Here is a 22539-nt window from a genome sequence, read left to right on the forward strand (position 1 = left end):
GAGGGTTCCGAAGAAAGGGCTCAATTTCTCCCAACTTTCTTACGTTCTTGCCTCGTTTTCCTTGCCCGTGCTAACCCGAAGCCCCGGTCACCTTGCTCAAGTCCCGAAGGTCGTTTGTGCTCCTGAGATTCCCGAGAATCCTGAGAAAATCCGCTTTCTCGAGTCGAAGTTCTGCTCGGTTTTCATCTCGCCTTTTTCCGATCTTTCAAGTGAGTTCATACCCCTTAATTAACCTTTTAAATGTTCTATAAATGTTTTTATATGTTTTCAAGGGGGGGAATACAAGTAAAACACATGATTATTATCGTGTGTTATATAAAGTTTCATTATACACTTTTTATCAATAGAATCATATGTGATTTATAACCTTTATAGGAAAACTTTCGTATGCAAATTGCAAAATATATCACGATAACATTATATCTTTTGAAATGAAAAATGTTGTTATATATGTATAAATCAAACACTCTGCTTAGACTACATGTATATGTGTCCAACTTAGACACTATAAAAATTTATACTTTCATAACAAGTGATTCATTTTCTAGGGATTTCTAAACAAACGAGACACGCTTTTAGAAAACTATAATAGGTATAGTTTTACGATAACATTACTAAATTTTACATACTAGAAACACTATTTTCAAGAAGTCACTTTCACATACAAGAACAAACGAACATTTTAACATGTAAATCTGTTTTTATACTAAGTTTTGTGAGACATTAACTTCACGTACGTTCGAGTACACATTTCAAGTCCTGTATTATATACCAGAATCCCTTGGAGGGGGAGCCTGGTGTTTGTGTATAGATCTATACGGGCTTGACAACCACACGCCCTGACTGTTAGCTACAATACACCATTTGGGGTGACAAACGTCAGAACATTCCAACGCTTGAAGAACGTTGTGTATAGGCAATCCGAGTCAATAGCATGGTTATAAAACTCACATGGGGTATTAAAAATAAATTGATTTACGGGGTTTTCCAGACGTATTGGAAATTTTATACGTACACACATTTTCTAGAAACAAACATTGGTCTTGATAGAAGGCTACATTTATGCTAGTAGAAAATATGGGATTTTCTAGGAACAAACAAACAAAAACAAAACATTTCATTTCATACAAACATTTTCATTTAATACTTATGAAACTCACCAGCTTAAATGCTGATCTACTCTTTCAAAACTACTTGTATGTCCCAGGGATTCAGTAATTACAGGTAACAAACAGCTTTTGAAGAAGGGACGTTGCGGCGCCAGTTTAAATTCATATTTTGGCATCATATTGTAATTGGTTTTGAACATGTACCTTTTAACGATGTAAACTTTCAATTATATATATGATGGATGTATTGCTTTCTTTACTATGTATTCATTTGTTACGCTACCACATGAAGTCATCCGCCCCCGAACGTTTCCGCCATTCTGGTTTGGGGATGTGACATCAACCCTACATTCCGCTTCCCTCTCCTATTCTCTAAAATCCCGATCTACCTTTCGTCACGACACAACCCTTCTCGAGTTCACGACGTGTCTGATGATGAGAATACTTATTCGATTAGGATTTTTGGTGTTCAAGTGTGTTCATCAGCAAGGGATCTATCAAGTAATCATTTTGTTGCTCGTTGGGTGTGACTACGAAAGAGAAATCTACTTTGCATTCTATACATCCGCTCTACTGGCTAAAACAAGTAAATCAAAGGATGCAAGTTTATGTGATCTTTAAAACCCTACGTATTATTTAATTACATTAGATCTGGTTTAACTTTTGAAGAGATTTAGTTACTCTATGAACCATACATAAGGTAAGGGGTAAATAGGACCTACATAATAGAAAAAATACAATTGATATAACAAGAAGAGCATAAAGGTAATTTTATATTAGTTTAACAACAAAGATGTAATGATGTTCCTTAGATATTTGACAAATGAATATTTCAGGTAGGGATGAGCAAAAGAACCGACCCGGCTGGACCCAACCCGGAACGGACCCGAACCGAAAACCGAAGTCGGCCGAAATTAAGAACCGAACCGGACCGTCGGTTCTATCGGTTGTTGTCGTGTCTTCAATGTTGGAACCGATCATCGAGAAATAGCAACATATGGTTCCGGTTTTTGCCGATTCTACCGATTTTTGTCGGTTCTACTGGACCCGGTTCCTACCGGTTCCAAAAATCCACAAGAATATTGTCCCAGTCCCGGCCCGACCGGTTCCATCGAGTTCAGGTTCCGGTACCAGTTTCGGCCGGTTCCCCGGCCCAAATGCTCATCCCTAATTTCAGAGTTACACTAAAAACATGGAGTTGATTTAAAAAATCGTATAACCATAAGGACCAAATTTGTAATTTACTCAAAAGATTAAATACAAAACGTATATATAAAACTTTTCTCTACGTATTATGAAAAACGTATAACCACAAATCCCTAAATCCCTAAAACCCTTCCTCCCTGCACAATCCCAAATTCCCCAGCTTTTTTGGTATTATTTTCTCCGAGGTTCGGATTTTCTCATCGATACAACTTCCAAAATCCGCCGTCAAGAAACAGGTATTTCTTCTTCCCTCTGTCGCTCTCGATCTTTCTGGGTTTCGATCACTGATCCCTTCGCTGCTCGGAAAGAAAATAAGAAAAGAAAACTAGTTATGTTTTTTTATGTCCAACGGAATACCTGTGAAATTGATTTAGATCTTGTTTCCAAAAAGTTGTAAATCAATATACATGCTAGATCCGAATGCAATATAACTGTTAGATTATATTTGGTAAGAACTTAAAAAGATTAGTTACAAATCATGAAAACGATAGAGTTGACTAAATTTTTTTATGTGTTTTTGAGATATCTACAAACACAACTTAAACAAAACAGTTTATACCAAGTTACAGAACTTGTGTATTCGTATATTAGACTAATAAAGTAAGAGATTTCTTTTGTCTTTTGCATCAACAAAGTCATCTTTAATTCACACAATGTAGAACATAAACAGCGGATTGCAGTGTTATATTTTGAAATGGGCTTAGATATGCTTTAAAATCAAAGATTTGAAAGATTTTAATCCATATAAGGAGGACTTTTGCTTTTTTAGTGGATCAAACTTCAAAACCCACAATTGTTTTTTTTTTCTTTAGAAAAATGATACTGTTGTTTGACTTCTATTAGCTATCTAGTTGGACTTTGAACAACCATTTGAATCTTTTCATATCACGCATGCTTACAAGGAAGTGGTGACAAGTGATATGGACCTTAGGCATGTTTCTATTATCTTCCCATAAAGGCCATGTTTGGCACATTAGCTGAAAAGCTAGTTGGTAGCTGATAAACTAGCTTATGAATTAATAGTATTCGGTAAAAAGTAGCTTATAAGCTAGATTGTATTGTAAAATGACTTAAATGGACATTTATATATATATATATATATATATATATATATATATATATATATATATATATATATATATATATATATAAGAAAAAAGAATAGATATAATTAAGGGCATATTTGGAATATTTTGAAAAAGTGTCATAAGATTATCAAAAGCCATCTCAAAGTAGTTTCTCAAAAGCTAGTTCATAAGCTAAATTAAGCTATTTTTGTGGTTTTAAATTACAATAAGCTATCTTATTTTTACCAAACGGGGCTTAATAATATTTAAAAATATTATTGAGAAAATAAATACACAATTGTGGAAATGGAAGTAAAAAATAAATGAAGGTAAATTTGTAAGAAGTTAGGAATTTTAAAGGGGAAATCTCATTCCCCTTTGTTAGGTCGTTCCTTCTGTATTAAGTAAAAAAGAAACACCCTAATATAGTTTACCAAGACATATCTCTAATTTTCAGTTTTTTTCTCTACGCTAATACAAAATGGGCCAAGATCAAAGCAAGTCCATTGAGTCCCCCGAACCCAATCCAAAAAGGGAGGAATCAGAACCGGAATCAGGATCGGAATCGGAATCATCTTCTCCCCCTTCAATGGAATCATTACTTGCGGAAGCCGCGGCATTTGGGAATGAGGATGAAAGTTTGTCTATGGAAGCCAAAGCTCAAAAAGCACTAGAATGCCCTTGTATTCAAAACCTTAGGAGTGGGCCATGTGGGTCCCAGTTTTCGGATGCCTTTTTATGTTTTTTGAAGAGCACGGCTGAAGAGAAAGGATCGGATTGTGTGATTCCCTTTGTGGCATTACAAAGGTGTATTAAGACCAATCCGAATGCGTTTCCAAAAGACGTATTGGAAAATGATGAGGTGGAGAAAGAGAAGAAACCAGTGGAAGATTATAAAATTATTCCTCCGAGATGGTCGATGGAACCATCAAGGCCAAAAAATAAGCTTTAGTATGATGGAATTCGGAAAGGAACGGAATGGTTGATTCCATTCTTTGTTTTGCAGAATGGAATGGGTTATTCCATTGGAATAAAAAAGCTGTTGTTTGTTTTGGATGATGGAATGGAAAACGACCATTCTTGAAGGAATTTTATTCCTGTACCTTTTTTTTTTTTTTTTTTCATGCAGATGGAATCTGATGAGAAGTTGTAATTTAACTCATATTGTTATTTATGATTTACGACTCAAATGTTCAAAAAGGAAATATATGATTCTAGTTAAATTGTAATTTTTTTTTGACTCTGTCATCGCCATAAAGTAAACATGATTTGATATGTTTTTTAGTGATTATAGCAACATAATTTCTTATTGGTTCTTTTTAAATCTTTTGACTTTAGTTTTAAATTTTGTGGGTGGACTCATTTATCACGACTATCATAATAAATGAACTGATACAAATTTATTTTTCTTGCTTTAGTTTCTTAAAAACGAAATAATATGAATATGTATGGATTCTTTGTAGCTGGGGTAGTGTTTTCATTTGTATTGATAGTGAAAATGTAATATTTTAATGTTTAGAATAAGACGATTAGGTGCAATAAGATGGGTGTATGAGATTGTGCTTGGATGTGTTTTTTATTCTATTAAGTTCTAGTAATTGGATAATCATTGGTGAGTATTTGATGAATTTTGATTTTTTTTTTCTTAAATAAAATGTGTTAACTAATAAAAGGTCATGCTCTTCCTCTTCCTCCCATCGCCTCATCCTACTTCATATCAACACACTACAATACCCCTCTATAATATTTAGTTTAAAACCATCTGATATATCCATCACTAACACAAATATACGGTAGGATGTCATGTCACTGTCATCTCATCATCATACTGCTATCACATAAGCTTGGTATACTCGTCACTCCACATCACTATATTCCTTCTATTATTTTGATTATTTAAATAAAAAATAGTTTTTTAATTAATTAAAAGGTTGAGATGGACAAAGAGAGAAAGAAAATGATTAATTGTGGTTATTTGTGGTGGTGACCACATTCCACCGCACCATAGCCCACTACATTGCATCGTGCAGTTTTCACAAATGTGGTGAGTTGCCTCTTCGTCACCATGAATGACTTGTGGTGCCCATTTCTGGAAGGCGTAACTACGTAAAGGTGAAAAGAAGGTTTCCCTCCGATTTCTCTCATCAGTGTCACGTCAATTTTTCTTTTTTATCTCATCACATCTCACACTCATCCTTCAACCATGAAATGGTCTCCCACACATCATTAAAAAGATATCATGGAAATGACCATTATGAAGAAAGAGCAGAGAGGAGAGAGAAATATGGGTGATGAGTATCCATCACATTTATTTGATTTTTCTTCCACACCGCAAGTATGTGAACCCACACTACAACTTCCGCCGCACCTCCACTCCCATTTTGTTTACTCTAAGGCTAAAGAGAGTGGTAACACTTTTAACACCTTGCCACATCATCTTTTTGAATGTCATGTCATTTTTTTCTCTTAACATTTAATTCTTAGCATTTGGTAGGGAGTAGTAACATTCATAACATTTTTTTTTCCTTTTTTTTAAATTTAATTAATTTATATTTTTTTAAACACAAACAAAATAATATTAAATAAATTTTATTTTATAAAATCACAAACAATTAAATTTAAGCATATTAGATTAATTTATTTAAAGCTTAGATAAATTATATTTTTATAAAGAAAAAATATTTAATATTAAATAAAAAAGTTACATTGTATTAAAACTTAAAATACTAAAACATAACTTAATAAATACATAAAACTTTATACTTTGTTTTTTTATTTATACTTAAAAAACAAGTTTGAAGATTGCATGTACAACATTCCGCTGAGTTGAGTGTTTATATTGACAAATTACTCCAAAAGTTGAAGGACTAGATATGTAAAATTCTCCTAAAGTTTAAACACCAAAGTCAACAACCCACTTAATTCTTTCTCTCTCTTCTCGTTAGGTGCATGGCGAGTGTTTTCGAGCGATCCTCTTGGCGCAAGCAAAGGGATGGTGTGCAGCGAGCATAGGGTGGCTTAGCGTCCATGGTGGCGACTTCCATTCCTTACAGCCTAACATGTATGAAATTATTTTGACTGAAAAAGATAAATTTGTAATCATTTTCTGTGTATTTTTCACTTTTTGTTGTAAGTGGTATGACCCATAGAATCAAATTTATAAAGTGTGTTTACAACAAGATTTGAGAGTTTTTAACTTAAACTAAAGATTTATTTTTTGCTTGGTAGTATAGGTTTAAAACTTTTAATTTTTCAAAAAAACTCGTAAGATCAAACAGTATACATGTCTTTTTCCCTTGCTGACTATGACAGAAAACTGTATTCAGGAACACTATATGTGTATTCAGGAACACTATATGTGGGAATAGATTTTTCCTCTCTCTCTCTCTCATTAGCCAACAATTTTTTTCGTTTTTATTAAATTATATATATACTAAAAATTTATTAAGAAAAATATATTAAAATTTTTGTTTTTTCATTCCCTACAAAAACAATATAATATTTGTTTAAAATATATTTTAAAAATAAAATAAAAAATAAGGGATTTTGAAGAGTGAAATGATATTGAAGGGAAAATGAGATGATGCTGAATAAAAAGTGAACAGTGGATAGATCCTTAGGTTTATTCAGAAAGCTTTTCAAAAATTTATCTTCTAGGTTCTATGTTTCAATTTGAAATTTTATTCAAATTTATTTCTATTCAAATTTCATATTATGTAGTTATATATCTAAAAAACCTACAACTATTTTTATTAAACACCTTTTTACTATTAAAAACTATGCAACTTTCATTTTTTTTCACACATATGCAACTTTCATTTTTTTTCACACATACATATAGTCTAGTATTTTAAGCATATGAACATATTATTACCATTTTATGTTATAATTATTAGATATTCAGGAAATATCATAAAAAAACCTTATGGTCGTATGTCAATGGAAGTAAGTTGCCATTTTTATTGTTTTGTAAAGATCAATTTTATTATAGAACTTGAAGTCATCATAAGTTTAATTGGTTTGTTGATAAATAGTAAAAGTATAAAAAGTATTTTAATAATTAATGAGTAGAATTTATTGTATAAGTGAAAAAATAATATTTGAAAAGAAAATAGTTTACAATCGATTACATATAACATAAAATATAGAAAACTTAACAAGTTAGAAAAAAAAAACGGCTAGCAATGAAATCTTATGACCAATACACATGGTAAGCAGGTAAGGATAGGATTGGTAGTGTTTTTCTTTTCAATTTTAATATCTATTTATTTGATAGAAATATATTTATTAGAAAGTGTTTTAATATCTATAGTTTTTAATTTCCTATAAATAAAATATAATTTTCATATTTAATTTTTGCGATGTCTTTCAAACGGAAACCTAACCATCGACAACAAACCGTTTAATCAATGGGAAGTCTTGCTTAACTGCTTCGCTTATGTTTGGATCCAATGAGCGTGGTAGGTGGGTTGTGATATACAGAATTTAAAAAGGACACGTGTAAAACATGGATCAAACTTGTAGAATTACCACTACTAGTCTACTACTATATATATTGCATCCAGCCTGTTTGAGATTGCTCTGAATTCAAGGTTCTTATCAATTTGAATAAATTAGTTGCAGCAGATAACGTTGCAGTAATTACTAAATTGCTAGGGTTTTCAAAGACCCTGTGGTAGGTGTGTACAAGAGATGCTCGTTTCTCTTTGATTCTTCCCTCAATCCAACCAAGATCGAACCAATGGAGTCAACATTGTCAGCGACTACAGCCACCGCTGTATTCGGTTTATCCAAAACCCTAAATCACTCTGTTACCGGTGCTCAAACGCTCAGAAGTCAGCTCGCACTTTTCCATATTCGACGGACTACAATTGCCACCAAAGCTGAGTTCCGGAGATCATCGAGTAAGTTTGCTTCTGCATACCCGTTGTTTGGCTTGAGGAATGTTGGCGGTGGAGTGCCTTTGTTGAGGTATCGTGTGGAGTGTGTTTCGAGCTCTGCTTCTGCTGGTTCTTTCGCCTCACTTTCCGGCGGTGGGGGAATTGGAGGAGGTGCGCATAGTGAAGGAGGAGGCGGCGGCGGAGGTGGTGATGGTGGGGAGGTTATAGTGAATCCGATCGTTACTGATGCTTCTGGTGTTTCGTCTGATGTGATCATTCTAGATGTTTTTGTAAGCATTTATTATCCCTTTAGCATTCGTTTTGCTTACTGTTGTTATTGATCATGATAATTGATAAGGCATCTTCTCTGTCAGGGTATGACCTGTGGAGGGTGTGCTGCAAGTGTAAAAAGAATTTTGGAGAGTCAAGTAAGCATTTTTACTGTTCCACATGCCTTTCATGCTTATGATTTTTTATTTGTGTGCTTAAAAATACTTCATATTTTCACAGCCATTGGTATCTTCTGCAAGTGTGAATCTTACAACAGAGACAGCAATTGTATGGCCTGTATCTGAAGCCAAGGATTCACCAAACTGGCAAAAAGTCTTGGGAGAAGAACTTGCAAAACATTTGACAACTTGTGGATTTAAGTCTAACCTTAGAGGTCAGTATCTTCTTCACTGTAACTTTTAAATTCATTGTGGTATTACATATTTTGTATCCCTTCAGGAATTAGGAATTAGGAATTCGTTCAAAAGTATATGCAGAATTTTATGCTTACAATGATGCTTTATACCTTTCTTGCCTTCTTTTCCCCTTGTTTCTCTTTTGCTTGTTTTTGTTTTTCCCTTTTTTGTTTTTGGTCAAGTTTAAGGCTACAGGGATCCATTTGGGCTTGGTTGTCTTACAAGAATCTTTGCATTGTCGTTAGAGTGATCACATTAGTTTCAATGGAAAAAAAAATGGATTTTTTTCATAGCTAGAACCATTACATTCAAACATTTTAACCCCAATTGACAATTTAATTATATAGTTGAAGTTTTTGACAAATGGTGGGTAACTGGCAGGTGAGGCTGAAACTGAAGGAGTGCCATCTTAATAATGCAAAGGATTCTTGTAAGAGCAACTATTTTCCTGCGTGGTATGTCCTTGTCACCTAGACTTCTTAATATTTTCAATAACTTTCCTTCATAAGAAAATTTCAAAAATCTATCTTTGAAAAGGTAGTTCAATTTCTGAGTCAATTTTAATTTAGTTTTTCTGTCCATAGGCGAGTCTTGTTTGCAAGGAGGAAAATCTACTGCGGGAGCACCCTTACATTTTGGATGGTTTACTTAGTCAGACTTCCTCATTTTTTTTTTTTTCATTTTAAGTAGTAGAAACTAGAAAATCTCACTTCTTTAAAAGTGTTATTACACATTTGTACCACATGATGATCATTGTTTTATGGTCATCGAATTGTATCACTTTTTCTAGCTTGAAATAAGATATACCAATTACCATTTGTCTCCTTGTGGTGCTACAAAATTTTGATGTTCTCATATATAATAGATCGTATCTTATCTTAGCATTGGTTTTGTTATATTCTTGTTTAGTAAATTGTTAGAGCATTGAATTGAAATGTTTGCTCCAAAATTACAGGAGTGCTCTGCCTAAAATCTAAGGAATTCTCACTCTCCCTCCTTCTGTTTCATACTCTCATGAAATTAGCTTCTAATCCTTTAAAGTTAAATCCTAATTAGCATCATTTCTGCATTACATGTTTGTGATTCGTTTCTTTGACAATTATGTTGCGTTTTACTTCCATCAAGCAGACAATTGTATACCTTTTTGGTCTCAACCAAAGCTAAAAGTCTTGTGTAATATGTGGACGATTTTACCCTTGTTATCAATGGATGACTTGCAGTTGTCATTTAACTATCCTTTTTTGCCTACTATTTGCAGATTCCAAGAAAGAGAGTGCCTTCCAAGTATTTCAAAAGAAGGTGGAAGAAAAGCGTAAGCAGTTAAAAGAAAGTGGTATGTTCTTAGATAGCACCCTCATTATAATTTTTAATCATTTAGGAAATATTTAGATTAAATTTTTTCTTTTTACAGGTAGAGGACTTGCAGTATCTTGGGCTTTATGTGCTGTATGTCTGTTTGGACATGTCTCCCATTTCATTGGAGCCAAAGCTTGGTGGATCCATGCAATGCATTCCACTGGTTTCCACTTATCTTTATCCTTATTCACATTACTAGTTCCAGGACGCCAACTTATAATTGATGGTATGAAAAGTCTCATGAGGGGCACTCCAAACATGAACACATTAGTCGGTCTAGGGGCAATCTCGTCATTTACCGTTAGCACATTCGCAGCTTTAATACCCAAACTGGTAATCACTATCACCTGTCGAAAAAAAAAAATCTCCAAGTCTTGACATTTCTTGAAAGCATGAATCTTGATTTATTTATTTTATAGGGTTGGAAAGTGTTCTTTGAAGAACCAATTATGTTGATAGCATTTGTTTTATTGGGAAGGAATCTTGAACAAAGAGCTAAGATTAAGGCAACCAGTGATATGACAGGGCTTCTCAGTGTTCTTCCACCAAAAGCTCGTCTTTTGGTGGAAGGTGGTGATGTTGAAAAGTCAACCTCAACAGTTGATGTTCCTTGTGACAGTCTTTCTGTTGGAGATAAAATTGTTGTCCTACCTGGAGTAAGTAAAAAAAGTTATTAATTTCTGTAATATAAAATACTTTAATTCATTTACAAAATCTTATGTTTATTATTATTATTATTCAGGATCGTGTTCCTGCTGATGGTATAGTGACAGCTGGCAGAAGCACAGTGGACGAGTCAAGTTTCACTGGGGAGCCACTCCCTGTCACTAAGCTTCCAGGGGTAATGATAGATAGTTTCATCCTCAAAGAAAATATAATTAGTGTAAATTACATTTTTGGTATCTGAATATATAATTATAATGTGTGTTTTTTTAGGCTGAGGTGTCAGCAGGAAGTATAAACCTTAATGGAGCACTAACAGTTGAAGTACAAAGGCCTGGAGGTGAGACATTCATGGGTGACATTGTTAGATTGGTGGAAGAAGCTCAGAGTAGAGAAGCTCCTGTTCAACGTCTTGCTGACAAGGTCATTTTCGTAATTTTCATTTCTTTTTATCATATTCATAAATAACAATCTCTATTAATAGGTCGCTGGACACTTTACTTATGGTGTAATGGCAATCTCTGCTGCAACATTTATGTTCTGGAGCACTTTTGGTGCGCGTATTTTACCAGCTACTCTTCACCATGGAAGTGCCATGTCATTAGCTTTGCAGCTCTCTTGTAGTGTTTTGGTATTTATTATTATCCTTATATTAATTTAAAAATAAAAATTTTGCTTTGTTTTAAATTCTATAATAATCATTTAATGAAAGTCCAACTTAACTTGTCTTGTTTGCAGGTTGTTGCTTGTCCTTGTGCATTGGGTTTAGCAACACCAACTGCTGTGCTGGTAAACCCTTATGTCCAATATATTTCCTTTCTTTTTTATTTGAAAGACCAAAATACCCTCGATATTTATATATTGAAAAAACATTGTGTAGGTGGGAACTTCACTAGGTGCTACAAGAGGATTACTTTTACGTGGTGGAAGTATTTTAGAAAAATTCTCTCAAGTCAACACAATTGTTTTTGACAAAACAGGGACATTAACAATCGGTAAACCCGTTGTCACAAAAATACTTACAAAAACACCCCAAGAATATTCCGAATTACAGTTAAGTTCTAATCTTTTAGCTTCTGTGTCTAAATTATAGTTTTATAGTTAAGTTTAATATAAACAACTATAATGCAGGCTAAGTTCAACAGAAACATGGTCTGAAAACGAAGTTCTGAAGTTAGCTGCTGCTGTTGAATCTAATACAATACATCCAATTGGAAAAGCTATTCGCGAAGCTGCTAAGGTTGCTAAATGTCCCAATGTAAAGGTACCTTTTAAAAATTACTTTTTCGCCCTTACTGAAATCAAATCACTATTTTTACTTTTTTTTTAATAAATATGATAGATTGATTTGTTAATGGTATGCAGGCTGATGATGGAACTTATATGGAGGAACCTGGTTCTGGTGCAGTAGCTTCGATTGGGAAGAAGATAGTTTCTGTTGGAACATTGGAATGGGTTAGAAGGTATAATAAGAAAAAAAAAATGAAAATATTATGGTGTAAATAAAAGGAAGAAATGATGAAAGTGGGATATGCTATTTGTGACATGACAGGCATGGAGTTAATGAAAACCCGTTTGTGGAAACGGAAGAGTTCAAAAACCAATCAGTGGTGTATGTAGGAATAGATGGTGTTCTTGCAGGTCTTATTTATGTTGAAGATCAAATAAGAGAAGATGCTGCACATGTCGTTCAATCTTTGACCAGTCAAGGCATCAATGTATACTTACTTTCTGGTGATAAAAAAAGTTCAGCTCAATATGTCGCATCAGTAGTTGGAATCCCTAAACAACAGGTAATAAATAACAATAATAATAACACTAACACATTTTAATCAATTTTTAAAAAAAAAAGATTTCATGATGATATTATTTCATGAATAGGTGTTGTATGGAGTTAAACCGGATGAGAAAAGTAAGTTTATAAGTCAACTCCAGAAGGACAGCCGGAATGTTGTTTCCATGGTTGGGGATGGAATCAATGATGCCGCCGCGTTGGCGGAATCACATGTAGGAGTTGCCATAGGTGGCGGTGTTGGGGCTGCGAGTGAGGTCGCGTCGATTGTGCTCATGGGTAACAAAATATCACAGGTAAAGGTTTTTCACTTTTGTTGGTAAAAAATAGCATAGCATGGCAAATGACGTAAATGCCCCTTAATTTTTTAGTTGATTGATGCATTGGAGCTTAGTAGACAAACGATGAAGACTGTGAAGCAAAATCTTTGGTGGGCTTTTGGGTACAATATTGTAAGTTATATAGTTTATTCATTGCAAAATCTCCCCCTCTTTTTTGTTTTTTATTTTTGTTTTTTCCCTGATACTCAAACTAAATACCCAGATTTATTTTTTGACCTTAAGAAAAGAGTAATTTACATTTTTGGTCCTTGACTAGAGCTGATTTTTCAAATTTGATCCCAAAAAGTATCCTTTTGCAATATGGGTCCTTATTTGAGGTTTTTGTAACGTTTTGTTTCATGTTTCAAGTAAAATGACTATATATAGTTGGGACCAAAATTGCAAAAATCAGCTATCTCAGGGACCAAAAACATAAATTACTTGTTAAAAAAAGTATAATGGTTTATTTTAATCACCGCAAAAGATAAAATGTGAAAAGTAGTATGATGATTATGAACTTTTTTTTAGGTTGGGATTCCAATTGCTGCGGGAACTTTGTTGCCATTGACAGGGGTGATGCTTACTCCCTCAATTGCTGGGGCCCTCATGGGTTTGAGCTCAATCGGTGTCATGACTAATTCATTGCTTCTTAGGTTAAGATTTACTTCACAATCACAATCACAACAAAACAAAATTATTGGAGCTTCACCTTATGTGGTTCAACATGACATCGAAGCACCAAAACCAAAAACCCTCACATAGATTTTTTTTTTTTGTTCTTATTATTATTGTATACTGTTGATCGAATTAGTGTTTGGACCTTTGGATTATCATGTTCAAACACGGTATGTCATACAATACACTATGTGAGGCTACATTTGTTTGGACCTTTGGATCATCATGTTCCAAAAGATGTCATATAAAACACTATGTGAAGCTACATTTGTTATCATATGAACTTTTTAGGGTTATTTTCGACGATGAAAGATGAAGAAGGGATTTATGTGCTTCACAAAATGTCTCACCTTGTGCAAATACAATTAGAATCATGCTGGTAGTATGCATTTGTGTTGAAACGTCTACATGAGAATTGGCCAAAATGCAATGTTTAAATGCTAAGAATGAGCATTACATGGTGTCAATGATGGGGATGTGGGAATGAGTTTTCTTTGTTATTCATCATATCTTAATGTTGGGCAAGTATTATGAAGTTCATATGTGTCCCTTTTCACTAGACTTTAATAATTATGCATACAGGTGGCATTGTTAAGAAATGTCTTTTTGGTTTTGGAATTTGTAATTCAAAAGGATTAGGAAGGAGTGTAGATTAAATATGAGTAGAGAAGTAATCATTGTTAGGAAAATGAACATAAAGATCCCTAACAATCCTTTTGATAACAAAAAAAATAAAAAAAAATCACAAGAACAAAAACACATGAAAACTTTAAAATAAAAAAAAAAAAAAATCACAAGAGAGAAATATTCATTATATGATAAATTATTACAATCACATATACTAATCTTTCAAGTCTTTCGAAAAACAACTATCATCTTCCACAATGTTAACAAACAATTTCTACACTTTAAAATAAGATAAGAAAGAAAAAACACTTAATAAGTGTATTTTGGTATAGTATTTTAAAACCAAAGTCTTGGACTTCTTTTATAAGTTTGGAATCCATCCAAAAATGTAGGATGGAGAGCCTACAGAGCTAATTAAGACATGGCTACTAGATGGAATTCAAATTGTTGAATTTTAAAAGTTTTTTTTTTTTTTTTTTTTTTTTTTTTTTTGCGACAATTTCTTGATATGCTTGCGGACCAAGGATGAGTTGTCTCGATTCCCAAAGAGTAGTGGTGAGTACTCCATCTTTTATGCAATATGTTAATCATTTTAAAGTCTCAACTTTTTTACTGGATAGTCCCTTAGTTCTCAATCAAATTTATTTAACGGTAATGAATTACGAAATGACATGTTTTCTTATATGATTAGCCATGAAAGAAAATTAATTAAAAAAAAAAACATTTTACAGTTACCTATAAGCTTTTACTTGTGCCGCAACTTTAGATTCTAATATAAATGTTGCAGTTGGTTACGTACAAACATCAATTGAACAAATTTAGGTTTAACATATCAGAACTCAAGTTCCTATTATGAATAAATACTTTTCAAAAATCATTTCACGTATATTTAACCAAATATGGTCAAGAAAGTAATTCAATATTGAGTCGGCTCTAGATCATCATCATCAGAACATACAAGAGAAATCTGAATATAAACAAGGGAAAGTTGGATACAACCGATACAATTGGAACCAACCCCGTGGGCTTGCTTAAGGATGTAGGGACTGACATGGTTCCAAAAACCAAGTGGCTGTGGCTGATGCACGAAGACAATTAATTTCTTGTAAATGACCTTGAAGAAAGACATTATTCATGTCAACCTCGTGAATCAATCTAGGGGTGAGCATAGGCCAAAATTTTCTAGGACCAAGGGAGACTATGACTTTGAGGTATTTTGATTCGTATTCTTCCTATTTGCAGCATCAAGTTGAATCAAAGCAGATTTGGTTCCGGTTGTTGCAGCATTGACTTTACCTTTGAAATAGATCTTAGCTTGTTAATGAATCCCTCTTCATCAATAACGAAATTGTCCCTTTTGCTTTTTAATTCTTGTGAAAGAATAGACTTGAGCTTCATGACAACCTCCGTCATAGTAGGGCGGTTTTTGGGTTGCGTGTGCAAACAATGGCCTGCTAAGCTTGCAAACTCCTTCAAACACTTTTTGGAGATTTGCCCCATCAGTCTCGGATCAATAATACGATCGAGTTTTCCCTTTCCCTGTTTGATTTGCTCTTGAGCCCAACCTGCTAAACTCCATTGCTCTTCATCATCAAGGCTTCTGTCCACCGCTTTTCTCCCTGACAAAACTTGAAACAGCACAACCCCAAACGCGTAAACATCAGATTCTCTCGTCAATTTTCCGGTTTTGTAATAGCACGGATCCATATACCCAAATGTCCCTTTCACAGCGGTGCTCACGTGAGTTCGATCTATTGAATAAGTTTTAGCCAATCCAAAGTCGGAAATCTTAGCATTAAAGTTTGCATCTAATACAATAAAATATTGTAAATATTTTAATAACTTAGTCTATATATGTATGCGGAAGTTTTCAAGGTCGGACCTTCATACTCGAATCTGGATAAAAGAAAATAGTAGAAGGAGATAGTGTACCTGCTTCCATTGAAGCTTTTGGATATGAAGAACAAGCTTGGTTTTCCAGTTGATCTCAAGACAACTCTAAGAACCCTTTGGCACTCAAGAAAAACGAATTTGTGAATTAATTTCGTTCACTTTGATTTGCTCCTCATCACATATATTTATAGATGGAGATAAACCCTAATTTGAGAGATAGAAGGGATCTTGAGTCAAACCGGGAACTCAAGCCACAAATGGTAAGTGAATATCGGTCCATCAACAATCTTATACACTTGCCATAATATTTGGATTTAAATGATAACAATATATATGTTCATTTATAGAATGGTCTCATGATTTTCTAACAATCTCCCACTGGACCATGAATATATAAATGTACATATAACCATATTAGCGCTTTAATGTATGTTATCATGATATTGGTACCCTTAAACAATCTTGTCCATTAATCATAACTGTATAGGATCAATGCGGTCTTTGTTACAATTTACGTAACTAAACCATCAATGGTCACATATATAAGTATAACTAACGACATAGATTAAACATGATGCGTGGTCACAAAATCAAAATTGATTTCCGACGAGTTCCTCTTTACCTTGAAGTGAGATCAAACTTCAAATAAGTGCAACTAATAATGAAATTTACCGAATTCTTAAGTCTGTACAGAAAAATATAATTGTTCTTAAACCAAAATAAAGCACCCAAAAAAATAAATTGTAAAACTCCCACTAAAACAAAATATCATCAATATTTATCACACCCATGTGTGTAGTATGCTCATGAAAGACCTTGGGAGGTAATCCCTTCGTGAGCGGATCCGCTATCATGGAGTTTGTCCCGATGTGCTCTATTGTGATTTTTTTCATTTTGCACTCTTTCTTTAACAATAAGAAACTTAATGTCAATATGCCTTGACTTTGTGGAACTTCTGTTGTTGTTGGAATACAACACTGCTGACTTATTGTCACAATACAACTTTAATGGTCTTTCAATACCAATAATACGCAGCCCCATGACTAAGTTCCGCAGCCATATTGCATGATATGATGCCTCGAAACATGCTACAAATTTTGCCGCCATGGTGGAGGAAGTTACTAAAGTTTGTTTAGCACTCTTCCATGAAATAGCTCCTCCTGCTAATAAGTAAAGGTAGCCTGATGTGGATCAATAACTGTCTTGGCATCCAGCAAAATCAGAATCAGAATACCCAATGATCTCCAAAACATCTGATTTCCTATATGTGAGCATGTAGTCTTTTGTTCTCTGTAGATATCTCAAAACCCGTTTGGCTGCTTTCCAATGGTCCATACCTGGGTTGCTTAGATATCTTCCCAACATCCCTACAATGAAAGATATGTCGGGACGTGTACACAATTGAGCATACATAAGACTCCCAACAACCGATGCATAAGGAATCTTCTGCATCTCTTTAACTTCAAGGTCATTTTTAGGGCATTGATCGAGACTGAATTTGTCTCCTTTTGAAATAGGGGTGTCTCCTGGTTTGCAGTTTTGCATGCCAAATCTTTCAAGGATCTTTTCAATATAGCTCTTTTGTGATAATCCTAGAATTCCACGAGATCTGTCTCGTTGAATTTGGATTCCTAATACAAATGAGGCTTCCCCAAGATCTTTCATCTCAAAATGCTTCGAAAGATATTTCTTGGTCTCATATAAGACCCCTAAATCATTGGTGGCAAGTAATATATCATCAACATACAAGACCAGAAAAATATATTTACTCCCACTGAACTTGTGATATACACAATCATCTACTATATTTGCCTCAAAACCAAATGAGACAATGATCTGATGAAACTTGTGGTACCACTGGCGGGAGGCTTGCTTGAGTCCATAGATAGATTCATTTAGTTTGCAAACCATTTCCTTTGATTCTTTCGATACGAAGTTTTCTGGTTGCACCATATATATAGTTTCATCAATGTCACCATTGAGAAATATTGTCTTAACATCCATCTGATGTAACTCAAGATTATAATGTGCAACTAGTGCCATGATCAACCTAAAAGAGTCTTTTGTTGAAACTGGAGAAAATGTCTCTTTAAAATCAATTCCTTCCTTTTGAGTATAGCCCTTAGCTACAAGACGTGCCTTATGTCTTTCCACATTACCTTTTGAATCCCTTTTGGTCTTAAAAATCCATCTGCAACCAATAGGCTTCGTACCTTCAGGTAATGGAACAAGATCCCAAACTTTATTGTCCTGCATGGACTTATACTCCTCGTTCATGGCATCAATCCACTTTTGAGAATTTGAACTTTGCATGGCCTGAGAGAAGTTGATTGGATCATTTTCAATCATTCCATCTGGTTCTTCATTTTCTTGGAGATATACATGGAAATCCGAAGGGATTGCACTTCTCCTTTCTCTAGTGGATCTCCTAAGTTGAGGTTGTTGAGGTTGTTCATTATGAACAGGAGAGTGGATAACATTGTCTTGTTGAGGTTCCTGAATTACTTCTTCTCCGACAGGCACATTAATTTGTGTATTGTCAAAAGTAACAGTAGGAATCGAGATTGATTCCTCCTCAAAGACAATGTCTCTAACCTTATTTCTCCCCCCCAAACTCAACATCCTCAAAAAATGTTGCAGTTCCTGTTTCAAAAATTGATTTTGTTGTAGGATCATAAAACTTATAACCCCTGGATCGTTCAGAATAGCCAATAAAGTAGCTGCTAACGGTTTTGGAGTCCAATTTCTTTTCATTCGGCCTATAAGGCCTTGCCTCAGCTGGACATCCCCAGATATGAAGATGAGTTAAACAAGGCTTTTTCCCTGTCCAAAGCTCATAAGGTGTTTTAACAGCTGCTTTAGTTGGTACTCTATTAAGAATGTAAGCTGCAGTCTTAAGTGCTTCACCCCAGAGTGGCTCTGGTAAAGTAAAATGACTTATCATACTCCTTACCATATCCTTAAGAGTTCTGTTGTGTCTTTCAGATACACCATTCATGCTAGGCGAACCTGGCATTGTGTATTGTGGGACGATTCCACATTCCTCTAGGAATTTAGCAAAAGGTTCTGGACGTTGTTCACCTGATCCGTCATATCTGCCATAGTACTCACCACCACGGTCAGATCTTACACATTTAATCTTTTTATTAAGTTGGTTCTCAACTTCAAGTTTAAAAGATTTAAACACTTCCAGTGACTGGGATTTTTCATGAATAAGATATAGATACCCATAACATGAGTAATCGTCTATGAATGATATAAAATATTGTTGACCATTCCATGAAGCCGAAGGGAATGGTCCACAAATATATGTATGTATCAATTCTAAGACATCTGAAGACCTAGTGGCATCTAATCTTTTGGTTTTTGTCTGTTTTCCCTCGATTCCTTTTTCTTTTGATCATTGCCTAAATTTTGTTTCTTTTGCACTGGTCCCTTAGTAGCAGCTTCTTTTCTCTTTCTTTTGCCCTTACCTTTAGAGGTACTAGCAAAATGAGCACTTTCAGTTGTTTCCTGCTTCATCCTTTCTTCTTCTTGCACACAAAAGGAAATGAGCTCATTAAGAGTCCATTTATCCCTTTGGCAGTTGTAACTGACCTTGAACTGATTAAATTGTGAAGGAAGAGAAAGCAATACCAAATGAACTAGAAAATCATTAGAAATTTCTAGTTTCAATGCCTTAAGTTTTGAAGCAAGATAAGACATCTCCATGATGTGCTCCCTTATGTTTCCTTTGCCTTTATACTTCATTGAAATCATCTTTTGCAAAAAAGTACTTGTTTCAGCCTTATCATTTTTTGCAAAACGTTGTTCAATTTCAGCAAGAAAATCTTTAGCATTAATAGACTGCTCGTTTGCACCTCTAAAGGCTTCTGGAACGCCGCGCTTAATGATCATTAGACTCATGCGATTTGAGCGATCCCATTTTTCAACATCCCTTTTATTTTCCACTGAACTTGTGGTAGTAAGGATGGGTTGCTCAATCCGAAGTGCAAGGTCAAGATCCATGCAGCCGAGAACTAACATAATGTTCTCTTTCCATTCCTGGAAGTTAGTCCCATTGAGAACTGGAATGTGATTCAAGTTGGAAGATATTATGCCACAATTAGCATTTGCTGTATTTCAGAACAAAATATTAATTAGTTTTTATGCTCATTAAACCATAACTATAATCAATAAAATTCAAATTATGACATCACAAGGTATCAACACAACATTAATATCAAGTCTTTGAACAACAATATTAATTTTTTTTTAAGAGATATCTTGTTATAGTAGTAAAAATATTGACAATAAAACATGTTAATTAATAAGCCCCTCTTTGGATTGACTAATTAATCACATGAAACCCAAAAATTATCATATATTTACCACTATATATATGTATGTTTATCCGACAAAATATTAACCTACCTTTGGGTCGATTAATATCCGCATTGACAAACACATAAACCATAAAATTTAATAATAATATTTGACAATAATTCATCCCGTTTAACAAGTCCCTCTTTGGATTGACTTATTAACGAAATGTAACCAAAAATAATTGTCACATATTCATTATCATATGCGTGTTTATTCGGCAAAATATCAACCTACCTTTGGGTCGATTGGTATCCGCAATAATAAACACATAAACCGTAATGTCATAACTTAATTTATTGATAAACCAAAATAATTTAATATATTATTAACAAATCAAAATTCAAATTAACAGTGCATCACTTTGGAGATATTCTCTACCACAGTTGATCATGATTTAGGAAGCATAATTGAAAATATATCATCATAAATAATCAGAAAAATATCATTGTTGTTGGGACAAATAATATTAATTAGTTTTGTCCAAAGCATATGACATCGTGAATAAATAAATAAACAAATAATTTTGATGGTGATTAACAACAAAGAACTAATTAATCTATTTTGACCATTAATCAAACATGGTACAAACTTTAAAGATATTACATATGCATAATTTAGTTACATAAAGAACATTCATTTTACACATAAGGCATTATTTTAAAGCATAAATTTCACAAAATACAAACAAAGTTGTATTATAAATTTATCTTTGTTCGACTATAATATATTATAAATGTACCAATTATGTCATGAATGGTAACTACTTCCATTGAAAGATCTCTTTCAACAGTAAACATACAGTCAGAATAAAAAAGAGAAAAAGCAAATAGTAGATCAGTTTGACAACTCATACAAGGAAGGCACTGCTACGGATAATAATAAAATATTTGAAGTTTTAGTTTCTTATCGAGCAATATATCTCACACCCTTTCTTCATACATTGTTAATCAATAAAAAAAACAAGCGTACGAAAAGACAGACGAAAGGAAGAAGAAACAGGTTTTGAAGATCTCAAACCAAAAAATAAATTCTAATATCAGATTCGAAAAGGCTCTAATACCAATTGTAAATATTTTAATAACTTAGTCTATATATGTATGCGGAAGTTTTCAAGATCGGACCTTCATACTCGAATCTGGATAAAAGAAAATAGTAGAAGGAGATAGTGTACCTGCTTCCATTGAAACTTTTGGATCTGAAGAACAAGCTTGGTTTTCCAGTTGATCTCAAGACAACTCTAAGAACCCTTTGGCACTCAAGAAAAAATGAATTTGTGAATTAATTTCGTTCACTTTGATTTGCTCCTCATCACATATATTTATAGATGGAGATAAACCCTAATGTGAGAGATAGAAGGGATCTTGAGGATCTTGAGTCAAAACCGGGAACTCAAACCACAAATGGTAAGTGAATATCGGTCCATCAACAATCTTATACACTTGCCATAATATTTGGATTTAAATGATAACAATATATATGTTCATTTATAGAATTTATAGAATGGTCCCATGATTTCCTAACAATTGGATGACTTCACATCCCTGTGTATGACTCCAGTTGATGTAACCCAGTGAAGGTAGTCTAAACCCTTAGCTGCTTCTATGCATATCTCAAGTCGTTGTAACCAGGATAAACAACAATCAGGTTTGCGAAGATGATCTTCAAGTGTCCCATTCGGCATCAACTCATAAACGAGGATCATCTCTTTTTCTTCATTGCAGTAACCAATTAGGGATACGAGGCTACCATGGCTGAGCTTAGAAAGGACTGCAACTTCTGCTTCGAACTCATGGGCTCCTTGGGTGGACGTGGCATCCAATCGTTTAATTGCAACTTCACCTTCTGACAAGTTATTGGTGGAAGATTTATACACCTTGCCGAATCCTCCACGACCAATAAC

At 34.0% G+C, this 22539-nt stretch overlaps 2 protein-coding genes across 2 annotated transcripts; both read left to right on the forward strand.

The window, feature by feature from the left end:
* Nucleotides 1-2414: 2414 nt before the first annotated feature.
* Nucleotides 2415-4611, forward strand: MIA40 (Cox19-like CHCH family protein). Its single transcript, XM_079021318.1, has 2 exons — nt 2415-2551; nt 3840-4611. The coding sequence occupies exon 2, from the start codon at nt 3864-3866 to the stop codon at nt 4332-4334; it is 471 nt and encodes a 156-aa protein (XP_078877444.1). The 5' UTR covers nt 2415-2551; nt 3840-3863; the 3' UTR covers nt 4335-4611.
* Nucleotides 4612-7939: 3328 nt separating this feature from the next.
* On the forward strand, nt 7940-14050 carry PAA1 (P-type ATP-ase 1). Its single transcript, XM_079022988.1, has 17 exons — nt 7940-8552; nt 8637-8690; nt 8773-8926; nt 10207-10281; nt 10360-10637; nt 10724-10960; nt 11047-11145; nt 11241-11390; nt 11452-11598; nt 11706-11756; nt 11848-12020; nt 12099-12231; nt 12333-12430; nt 12520-12760; nt 12849-13055; nt 13131-13211; nt 13608-14050. Exons 1-17 carry the CDS (start codon nt 8124-8126, stop codon nt 13839-13841), a joined length of 2841 nt encoding a protein of 946 aa, XP_078879114.1. The 5' UTR covers nt 7940-8123; the 3' UTR covers nt 13842-14050.
* Nucleotides 14051-22539: the final 8489 nt, after the last annotated feature.

This window comes from Lactuca serriola, chromosome 9, assembly GCF_051521515.1.
Source record: "Lactuca serriola cultivar US96UC23 chromosome 9, Lser_US96UC23_V15, whole genome shotgun sequence".
NCBI classification, from domain to species: Eukaryota; Viridiplantae; Streptophyta; class Magnoliopsida; order Asterales; family Asteraceae; genus Lactuca; species Lactuca serriola.